This window comes from Diadema antillarum, unplaced genomic scaffold (genome assembly GCF_040938485.1).
Source record: "Diadema antillarum isolate AM-2024a unplaced genomic scaffold, OU_Dant_1.0 seq00001118_RagTag, whole genome shotgun sequence".
Lineage (NCBI taxonomy): Eukaryota > Metazoa > Echinodermata > Echinoidea > Diadematoida > Diadematidae > Diadema > Diadema antillarum.
The window spans coordinates 29,125-41,388 of NW_027271932.1; the positions used below are offsets into that span (position 1 = coordinate 29,125).

The following is a 12,264-nucleotide window of genomic DNA, read 5'->3' on the forward strand; positions in this document are numbered from 1 at the left end:
ACATACAAAACTCTGTGGCTAGATTAGTAATTGGTGCTCAACTTCATGACATGTAAATTATGTCAGTAACTTTAGCTGCAAAGGCTGCTGTTCAAGCTGCGAATTGACATTGAGATCTTGAACTGGTGCTCACATGCTTACAACTAGACCCTGCTTACCTACAACAGTTCATATCACAATATCGTGCAGCAAGAAACCTTCACTCTCGGTCCAAATTTCATTTAGCTATCCTCGCAATATCAAATCTTTCCAGGGAAAGACCTTTCCAACTGGAAGCCGCAGAGCTATGGAACAAACAACCTACACACCTCAAGTGGGCTAATATAGAAGATGGTTTTAAGAGTGTTTTGAAAACACATCCTTTTTATCTTGTAACTGAATAAGGCTTTATGCTGCTTGTCAAAGTTTTGTACCTTTCATCTCACCTTGTCTCTATTCTCTCATATGTCTACATTCCTCTATTTCTATATTTACCCCTCCTTCAATGTGCATAGAGAAGTTGACTTACTCTTTGTAATATGTGCTATAAATGGTTATATCTATCCATCTTTATCTCAATCTATACAGAAATATCTATCTATATATCTATATATTATATATATATAGATAGATATTTCTGTATAGATTGAGATAAAGATGGATAGATATAACCATTATATATATATATATACACATATATACATATATATATATATATATATATATATATATATATATATATATATATATATATATATATATATATATATATGTGTGTGTGTGTGTAATGAATATAACTTATTATTGGAAAATTCAGCAAAGAAAATGGGATTCCATCATGATTCGAACCCAAAACCTCCAGATTGCTAGCCCGGTGCTCTACCGACTGAACTATAGAAAGCCCTAGTTCAGTGTTCGTCCCAGAACCCTAAATTCTCAATGCTCGGATGGTCAGAAGCTATAGCAGTGCGCTTTGTGTGTGACACACACGCACGCACTTAAACCTGGCATAAACCCAAAGGATAATTCAACTTGGGGATATATACATGATATATACATGTATATATATATATATATATATATATATATATATATATATATATATATATATATATATATATATATATATGTAAGATATGAGAAAGGAAGGAGAAATAGCTTTGACATCATTATTCCTCTTACTGTTCCTCCTTTTTAGTTGAAAAATTGGTCTATGTTGGCATAAGGCCTTAGTCGGCCACGGAGACGTCATACGTGTTGGCATGCGCACGTTCCTTTTTGGGGCAAAGAGATAAGTAACAAAGCTGCAACAAAGTTCATGCTGTATTCACCAACGGTTTATTTCTTCACACAAATTTTCGGGCGTCTCGCCGTTTCTCAACACTTGAGAAAGGGCGGCGAGACGTACAACAGCTTTTTGGCTTCTCCCGAAAATTTGTGTGAAGAAATAAACCGTTGGTGAATACAGCATGAACTTTGTTGCAGCTTTGTTACTTATATATATATATACATATACATATACTCTATATATTCTTTATTTTTGGAGCAATTCTTGGACATGATTGAAGGGTGCAGATCAAGATACAGTGTACATTATTATTAGAATGCATAATTCACTTGTTTTTCTTTTCCTTCTTAGACTTTTACATTGTTTCACATGTCAAAGACTGTTGGTGGTTAGGGAAAAGAAGTTCAAGAAAAGAAAAATAAGAAACCCTCCCCCCCCCCCCCCCCCACTCCAGATTTTAGAGCTCACAAGTTTTGTTTTTGTTTTGATTTGGGTTTTTTTTTTCAGTCAAAGTTTGGGTTCTTTTGGGGCAATTATTCATGAAAGGAGAAGAGTTCAAGCTATCTTGTGGATGGATTACATACTGCACTTTTTGATCATGTACCTTCTGTAACAAAAAAAAAAGAAAAAGGAAAAAAAAAGACCTTCTTTTCTGCCTCGCCAGTCAGAAACAGTTTAGTACCAAATGACTTCACAATACAACTTCAGGGTATGATTGATAATAATAATAATAATACAAATGTTATCTTTATTGATCATATTCCATTCTGAAGACATCTTGCATTTCTGAAGTTGCAAACCATCTCCATATTAAACTCCAACGTGGTGAGAGTGTGAATAAATCCATACACAACAACGAAAAAAAAAAATTATTTGATTTATACTGACCTTTCATTCATTCTCTTCTCTGCAATGGATATTTGAGGACACAACACAACACGACAGTCTATGAGTGTACATCACTAAACTGTTGATCGTAAATATACATAGCTTAACATCAGTGTTATCAGTAGTTTCTCTCATTGCTGTTTCCTCTATTTACCTTTGCAGCACTTTAAATTTGAAGGATTTTTCTTTATCACATATTCCCTCTTACAGACACAGTCTGCTTTAAAGGCTACAGACAAAAACAACTCAAATACACAAGACACTTCAGCCCTGTCATCAGAAAGGAATATTTGATGAGTAACAACAAAGTTTGTAACTGCCTAACGTATCTTTTCTCATTTATGTTATGCTTTGACCAGCCATGCATACAAGGCATAAATACAAATAAAAGCAAACATATAATACAAGTATTCATAAATAGGAGTAGAACGACAAATTATTGACACAAACCTTATTCATGAAAGGTCTAGTGTCTTAAAGGTTTATTACGACAGTAAGTTACAGTAGCAGTGATCACCACAATAACATTTCTCAACAGGTTTGGAAATTTCTGTTTATTGCCATGACAATGACATATCGTCGCTGGGGCGACAAGACCTTGTATCTACAAAATGTCAAATGCTCAGGAGAGCAAAAAAACATGGCAGTCAAAGCACTGAATCCCATGGGATAGACATTCCTTTGACATGCTGTGGTGGCTTCATTTTGGGGGCAAGACATCTAGGATTTGGACAGGACATCACTTAACTGATTAACTGACCATTAATCCAAAAGTCATTTTCACCAAAATTGCAGATACAAGGTCTTGTCACCCCAGCGACGATATTTGTTCAGGATGGAACGGCACCGAATCTAAACTGCGCAAAGCAAGATCAAGACCACTTGATTGTAATGTAGTAATATAGCTGCTAGTTTCATAAAATGTACTCCTTAAAAGAGACATGTAACAGCTACACAACTGTTGACTACATAAGCACAATATGCTGGCAGTTATCAAAACAGATATCAAAAAGTTGAATAAGATATATTCTATATAAACACATAAAAATGCGATATCTGACTTATGGACTGTGCTCACACATGAACCCTTTTCAACAAGGAAGCAAGTCACATTAAATAGTAAGCAGGTACAATGCATAATCTCTGTTGTGATAAGAATTAGTATGTAGAGGTAAATATACTCATTTGATACACGGAGAATTATCTGAACATACAGTACACAACAACAGCCTTGATTTTACATGACAGAAAAGGGGAATTTAGACTCTTGCAAAAGAAAAAAAAAATGGTCTTTGTGATTCACAATCATTCCCGCAGTTTCATCAAAATATGATTCATATTCACTCGATCTCAAAATGTATGCACCTGGGATTAAAAAAAACCAAACACATTATTTTGTTAAATTGTCATCCTATTCCGGGGTAGGCCCTACATCAAAATCTGAATTGATGTAAACCCAAACAGACATATTTCAACAGAAGAGGATTGATATAGACCTACAATGTTGTCCTGCATAAATATAAAAAATCAAATTATGTCATAAATCTTTTCAAGGGAATGACTGGTTATATTCAACCATTACAATCATCAGTACAGCAAGATAAATACATATTCTTGTATAGTGTCAGCGATTCACAGAAAAAGAAACACAATGAAAAGAAACAGCTTAAAGCACAGAAGCAATGGGCGTCTAGGAAGCAGAAACTGACAGCAAATCGTGATCTTAGGTCTTAATTAGGATCATTAAGTTTTGCTTTCAGCATTAAGTTTTACTGTTGAAATTAGTTCCTGTATCACAATTCAAAAATAAAATCATCAATATCATAAGTCATTCCATATTTTAGTGCCCTATGGATAAAATAGAATAAAAGACAATTGGCAAGCAGAATATAGGTGGTAAACTTTTCTTACAAATTGTGAATGCTGTAGAGAAATTGGCTTTTATAATAATGTATTGTTGTACATTAGCTATGTTTTTACACAATTTTTAATAGGATGATGAAAGATATAAATATCATATCTGAATATCTAAATAGATCCATGAGGCAGGGCATCTGAACTACTAAGTTTGTGATTCCTTCTTTTGTTTTAGAATTGTTTTTCATTCTGTTATTTTACATCAGCAAAATGAGAGGGTGATGTTCTCTTTGCTATATGATTTTGTTGTTGTTGCTATCTTGCCTTTGTATGGCAGCTACACATGTAAAGTAAATAAAAAAACTGAATAGATGCATTAGAGATGAATAAATAGAGAAATTTATACAAGATTTAAAGTATTGTACACAGAAGGAATATTTACACTGAATTGTTAGTTTTCCTTAAGCAGGATTGTCAACACGATGGCTGAGCTGTCACGTATCCAGATGAGAGAAAAAAACAACAACAACAACTGAGAAAAACAGGAGAAAATTCTCCATGATTGCCCATGGTGCCTCTATATTATTACGGGAAAAGATTCAGTTTGTTGTGGTTTGAAAAGACACACGGCTAAAGACTTCCTTAGTAGTGACAGAAATGGTGAGATTGCTAGTATTTTTTTTTTTAGTGTATATCAAAAAAAAAAAGAAATGAGATATTCAACTAAGATTCATATCTTACCATGCGTGTAAGACTAATGACCATTAAGCAAAGGTAACCAATACATGATTTTGCAAAGATGAAATCAATTCTGTGATTGTAAAACTCCTTGTATACATTTGACTTTTTGTATTGCGTAATTCAAAATTACATTTTCTTGCAATCAACATCTTTTTAAAAAGCATGAATTTACAGCCATGTTTTAACCAGTTGATATGATTTCTCAGAAACAACCTTCCTCAGTCCATATACTATTTAGACGTCTTCTAATATATACTAATTTACTTCAAAGTATCATGGCCTTTTTGTTTTAATACCTTATACAGCATTTTGCTTGCATAGATATAGTGAAAGGGCGGCATATGAAAGTTTGAAAATAGCTCTTACTATAAAAAGATTCATCTAATGATGAATAGGCCTTCTCCAGTATGTACACAGTAAAACAATTCACAAATGCCAGTAAAAGGGCAAACACAGCTAAAAGCTTAAATTCTTATGAACTGCATAGATCCATGGGAAAAACAACAGCAACAACAGTATTTATTCACAAATACTTTATATACATTTTTACACAGCAGGCATTATATGGCATCGTAAAATTTACATTAAAAACACAAGGATGACATATCACAAGAAAGTCTGCATAATATTATGCTTGGAATACATTCTCACCGACGACAAGTTTGAATTCTTACTGCTCAGCTTTTCCACATACTGTCTGTTTTGAAGAGAATTTACATTATTTACAACACACCATAAAACCATTCATCTTTTTTTAATCTAGTACTCGTATGTTGAATAATATATTCTCTATCTTACAAAAAAAAAATAGCCGCAGGAAAAGCAAAGATTACTGTTGGAAACTTGAATAGCAAAGCAGCAGATCGGCAAAGAAAACACTCTTTAAAGACATTACTTGGCTTATAAGTTCAGAATCACTATCTTGAATATTTAGGATTAGGTGATAAAAATGTTTTCAAATCACATAAGTCTAATTTTTATTTAAAGTGCTGAAGATTATACATCTTTTCCTTCCTTTGTGATTATGAAGACCTGTTGAACAAAGTCGTTTGATCTTGCTAAACACTCAAGTATTGTGAAGAGTAGCAACAGTAATTTGAACACATGGAAAATATATAACTCCTCAAGTCCCTTCATATATTATATCAGTCTTTTGTACAAAAAAATATCTTTGTAAAGCAGTGTGTGTTTGGATTTTTGTTCTTAAGCATACATCCACATGTGATGTATTCTTTCAAGTGAGAATGCACAAGAGCCAGGCTCTGATTTTTCCTGTGCTTTATCACACTACTTCATATGGGGCTCAAGTACTGCCCTGCTATAAGAAGTGAATTAATGAATAAAAGATTTAAATGATATGTTTACCTCAATATCACTCAGGTGCAAATCAAGTCTTTCTCTCAGCTTTCAACACCCAACATTTACAATAGATTGATAACGTTTTGCTTTTGCTCTGTCTAGAGTCATTTCTGCGATACGTTAGTGGGGCCAATTATGAAATAAAGAGGCCCAATATGATATAAAAGTATTTATATTAAACAATGCCAGCTATGCTTGCTTGTTTCATGGGACACTGAAAGTCACATGACCAGTAGGTATCATGTGATTGCCCTGGTTTTTAAGTCCAGAATTCTTTTCTCTTCTCTTTTCCATTTTTTTCCCCCATACACAATCTTTTCTTTTCCTTGTTTCATCACAAACCCAAGCTATGACAGTTCTGACTCCATGCATTGAAGCTGTTCTCAGATGTTCATTTCATCGCTGCCTTCTGATTGGTTGCTGTGCTAGTCCCATCCACCAATCAAACAATGCCTTTATGCCATTGAAACACAGTCGTCTGAGGATGAACCAACCTCATCCCGGCCATGTGTCTCCAAGAATTCTCATTTCTGCTTTTATAGAGTCTCCTGTCTCATTGACGCAGATTTTGGCATGTACTCCATAATATGACTCTAGTTTCAGTCGCAGTGGCCTCCCACAATACATGCCTTTATGATTACTCAGATCCACTCCCCTTTGAAAAATAAGTCTTTGGCTGGCAGGACTGTGAGTTTGAATGTGCATCACAAAACGTCACCATCAAATAGTGGCCGGACATGCAGGGCGTAGGTGGCTATTCAAGGACGCTTTGGATGTAACTCGGCTACAAGCTGCCGGCTGCAAATCTGGGTCTACCGACAAGAGATCTTGGCAAGAAACTGGGGCTAGAGTTCACAGGAGTGCGCACAGAAGATTCCAGTGGGCTCAAATCTTATTTGGTTCCAGTGTTGTCATGGTGACTGCCAAGAACAGAGAAGGGAATAGATAACAGAGATTTTAATGCCATATTCTTCCTCCTATTCACTTCCCTGTCTCTTCTCTGGCTGTATTCATTCTAATTCTTTTTAAATAATATCCATCGTAACCTCAGTACCACCTTTTTTTCCCTTCAATTAGCTCAAATTTCTTTATTCAAGTAACCATAGTTTGAGGGATGGACTTCAAAGACTTTTGACATAATAGTACTGATATTTTGAATAGTGGATATTGCTGTATTGTCATTCTCCATGGTCATGAAACAATTAATATTTGATTTACATTATTATTACATACATGTACAATTAACATTTTTGAAAGTTTAAAGTATCAAAATGTTGATATTTGTCATGCCACACAATATACCAACTTTGGTTTGAATGACACTATTTTGAATATGCACAGAGGCAGTGAAAGAAAACAGTCAGTGTTTTCCAAGGTGTCTTCATATTTTCTGTCATTCTAACACACCTGGCAACCTCGTCAGATTGTCTACCTTACCTCACTATGCCGCAGGAAAGCAATTCGGGAAAGGCAAGCCATCCTTATCCTGAAATAAAAAAAGAATATTAGAAGAGTAGATTAGAAATAAATACCAGAAAGTGCATATACGTATATGTGTCAAAGTTCATCATTCTAGAGAGAGAATATGACACTTGCAGTGTAAAACACTAAATGCATTTATCAACCATAAAACTGAAATAGAATGGAATCACAAAACTCCATCAAATCACCATTATGACCCAATGATGGCTTGATGTCATCATCATCTATCATATTTGATTAATATGAAATATTATGATAATAATGAACTCTGTGAAGATGACGATTCAATTTACTGATGGATTAAGAGCCTAAAGTGATGGTAGGTTATTCTTTACAAAGGATTTCACTGCAGATGAAGATGACAATTTTCACTGAGACCAAGGGGAAAAAAAAGCAGAGGAGATATGGTATGAGATGCAAAGAGACGGTTACCATAGAGACAAGATTCTACTCACCACAGGACACGGTGCATCTAAGCCTGGTGCTCCTGGTACTCCCTTTGGTCCTCTCTTCCCTCTCTTACCCTGTTTACCCTTCTCTCCCTGGGAGAAGAACACATCATGGGAGAAGTCATTATCAATATATATATATATATATATATATATATATATATATATATATATATATATATATATATATATATATATATATATATATATATATCATGTGTGTTACACACACAAACATTTTGTCTCTTTTTAATCATTTTTCATAACATTTCGGTGTGCAATATACTTCTGAAAACCCATGTATACTTCCTGTAAAAGCCATTATTCCTATCCCGGAATGCCATCATGCTTTGAACATTCCAAATAGAATTTGTAAGTATAAATTAAACAAATAAATTCAATGGAAACAAAAATCACATGTTACTTTTACAAGACACACAAAGCAAAGCTAAGATAAATGTATGTCAGGATTGACATATGAGAGACATTAGGACAGGGTTCAAAATAAGAAACTGTCCAATTATTTGTGACCATGCACCTCAAAATGAACATAAAGTCGCACACACTGATTTTGCGTGAGGACTGAAAATAAGTGAAATGGGTCAACCTAGCCGAACTTGACTTTTTCATATTTTCTGAAAGAGCTGGTCTTCTTTTACATTATGCTAAAATTTTGCATCATAAAACGGGCAGGAAAGTGTGTTTTTTCGCAGTTTTTCTTGAACATTTTTGGTAGAATAGTGTGATTAGGTGTGTCTTTAGAATCCCTTTTTCATTTCTGAAAAACCTTGTCCACACTCTTCACTTTCAACTCTAATAACTTTTGAAAGGATAGTGCTACTACTTTGAAAGTTGGCATTAATTATAAACAGAATGTGTTAATGAGGCATGCTTAATTTCAGTTTAATCTCATAATCAATTCATTGTTGTTACTCTGGTGGTTTACTTCCTGTTTTTTGTCCCATTCATCGCACAGCCAGCACGGTTTGGTAAAGATTAAGCGCTTGAATAGACACTGTACTTCAGAGCTTCTTTTCTCAGTTCACACTTTTCCTGAGTTTGTGCTTTCTTTCCAATATTTAGATCCATTTGATTTGGGTTATACATCATTTTAAAGCTTAAAGTCTGCTCTTTCAGAATATGGTCTTCACTAAAAATTCATGTCTGGCGACTTTTTGTTTGTTTTGAGGTGCAAGGTCACATTTATATTCAGTATTTTTTTTTTTGGGGGGGGGGGAGGGAGGGAAGGGGGAATAAAAAACCTTTTCTCCTCTAGATCCTTTTGGTCCCATCACTCCTGGAGGACCCTGTGTTTTGAGAAAAAAGAAAAGAAAAAGGAATTCAGTTACATAATATATCACTGCATCAGTCCTTCAAGTTAATGAGGAAATATGGTCTTACAAAGGATGAAATATATGTAAACGTAGATGGCAAATCATATCTTGCTCTATGAACACATGGCCTGAGCTTCATTCATGATGTATAGGCCTACAATTGATAAAAAATGAAATTATGATTTATCTAATGCATACCAATGCAAGACGATCATAGCAATATATTGAAAAGAAAGAATAGTTTATGCACATGATTCTTCACAGACACAAAATAACAGCAAGATGTATGCACACATCTGTGAACATTTGAAAATGTATTCCTTGAAATCACAGTAACAAAGCATTTGAGCACATTCAAGGGATGGTACAATATTGGTTGAGGTAAAGATCTAGCTTTGTGAAATTCAGGAATGTGTGTATTAAGCATAGACAAATGTCCTACATGTAAATCTGTCACAACGCATCCATCAAATAAACAAGGGATATTCCTCTCTTGTTCCCTATAGCTACATGCCTAAAAAATGATTGAAAAGTTCATTTTTGCATCACACAGGCAAATAAAGAAGATAAAAGAAATCTAATTTCTTACCTCTGGGCCTGTAGGACCATAGTCTCCCTGTTGAATGAGGAGGGGAAATCAAGGTTATATTAATAAGCTACAAGAAGTTTAATTTTCCAGCCCACGCATCTCTGTTTCTCTTGATTATTAGAACTGACAGACCTCCAGTAACTCAGGGCAACCAAATAATTGCATTACTATCATCATCACCACATCCAAAGTAACAACCGTCATGGCTAATATTGAAAAGTGATAAAGATAATTGACCATGATTATAATAATGACAGGCAGAGTTATAATTCTTCTCATCAACATTCATTTTATTATCATTATCATTTCTTCACAATCTCAGCATCTTCATGATAAAAATTGATTGTTATGTTTGTATTACCGGTAAAACTCATCCAGATATGCATAGGCCTACCATCCAATCAGAGCATGAGTTTGCTATTCCTTGGTAAAAGCACAAAAGGTAAGCAAAATTCTTCACTTTAAACACTCTGATATAAGAAGAAATTGAAAACTCCACATGCAAATTCATTCACAGGGAAAGTCTGCCCATATAGATACGCCAACTTCACAACATAACAGACACTCACCGGTGCTCCTTTTACACCAAGAAGCCCTCTGTCTCCCTGGAATGACAACAAGATGTATTTTTGAGATGATATCTCAAACATAGCAGTGGGGAAAAGTAAATGCACAGGTACTGGACTTGGAAAAGAAAAGGCAAAAGGATTTTGATTTGAATTTTTTGCTGAGTGTAAGTTTATACTCGATCATAACATTTCATAGCTGCACTGTATATCTTTCCCATGGAGTGAGTTGCCAAATCACCTTCAGTGTTGCATTACTTTGAAATATGACCATTGAATACATTCTTTCATCAAACCATATCTTCTTGATATTTAGTAATTGTTTTAAGGTAGCACACCATAATGAGAGTTAAAGAGAACATAATTGGCCTTCTCTTCACAAATAAACATACCATGGTAAGTTCTGATTGCATCAAAGTGAAGGGGATTTAGAGATTAGGTGATGTTTCTTTGCTTAACCCGTCGAGGACGGTTTGATTTTGCTACAACATGCATTTCCCATAGACACCTGCCCGGGTATACTTTGGACTCATCCTTAACGGGTTAAAAAAAGGCATGAATAATGCGGATATATGAAAAGGTAACCAAATTTATTATGACTACAAAACAAAACAATTGAAGACAAACATGAAAAGATGGGGAAAATATGAAGGAAATTGGATTATAAGGACAAGTAAACCCCCCTGCCCCACCACCACCACCACACACACAAGAAAGAGACAAAACATTGCAATATATAACTCAAAATTATATGAAAATAGGAGTGAAAAAAGAAGAAAAAATTCCACTGAAAAACACAAAAGATGGGACCGAAAAACGGGGGAGATAAGACTATGCACATAAAGTTATTATTCAACTATAACACTAATGGGAAAACTTAAAGGAAACACGAAGTACGTCTGGTATATGAAAAAAAAATGAACTGATTGACAAAATGGAGACAAGACAATCTAAAGATGACTCACTGGTTCTCCTTTTGGTCCGTACGGCCCCCTTGGACCCATCGTCCCATTCTTACCCTGTGGGAGGAAGTCACATTTAATTGTAAGGATAAAGCACCTTGTCTGGTTCTCCCATCACATTGGAGAACAGCCGTAAGATTCATTTCAATTCAATTCAAAATCAATTCAATTCAATTCAATTCAATTCAATTCAATTCAATTCAATTCAATTCAGTCAATTCAATTCAATACAATTCAGATGAATTCAATTCAATTCTCAATTCTCGATTGAACTGAACTGAATTGAATTGAATTGAATTGAATTCAATTATCTTATTCTACAAAACATGACATAATATACAAATATTGCAAATGATCTGGAGTGCACAATACTGAGTAGTTGTCGATATAGTTTGATAATTAGAGGTAATTGAATGAATAGCATGTATACATGGTTTCAAACCAAACTTGTTACATTATCCATGCTCCGAGGCTGTTGAAAAGAATGCTGCATTCTTGTCATTAGTGCCAAATTTACCTTAAGTTTTCATTACTAACATCATGCTGAAACACAAAATATAAAAGTCAAAACAGTTTTTTTTTAAATCATATCAGTAATATATATCAAGAACCACCAAACACTGTATCAGCCCATTATGACTATTCACCAGAATGACATAATGAAGAGGTAGACACAGAGTCATAATCACACCTGAAAAATGCAAAGGGCTGGACACAATTTCTATTTCTGTGCTTGCAATCTGGTCAAACCATGTGAATTACAGTCCTCT

The 12,264-nt window shown here is 34.5% G+C and overlaps 1 protein-coding gene across 1 annotated transcript in view; it reads right to left on the reverse strand.

The window, feature by feature from the left end:
* Positions 1-6,905: 6,905 nt before the first annotated feature.
* The window catches only part of LOC139743881 (uncharacterized), a 33,362-nt gene continuing 28,003 nt past the window's right edge, over positions 6,906-12,264 (reverse strand). The window contains exons 20-26 of the mRNA XM_071654345.1: positions 11,498-11,551; positions 10,536-10,571; positions 9,967-9,993; positions 9,306-9,350; positions 8,050-8,136; positions 7,550-7,598; positions 6,906-7,032 (exon numbers count right to left, since the gene is read on the reverse strand). Coding sequence (XP_071510446.1) covers positions 7,554-7,598; positions 8,050-8,136; positions 9,306-9,350; positions 9,967-9,993; positions 10,536-10,571; positions 11,498-11,551 — 294 coding nt within the window. The 3' untranslated portion in view covers positions 6,906-7,032; positions 7,550-7,553. The remainder of the gene's footprint in view (positions 7,033-7,549; positions 7,599-8,049; positions 8,137-9,305; positions 9,351-9,966; positions 9,994-10,535; positions 10,572-11,497; positions 11,552-12,264) is intronic.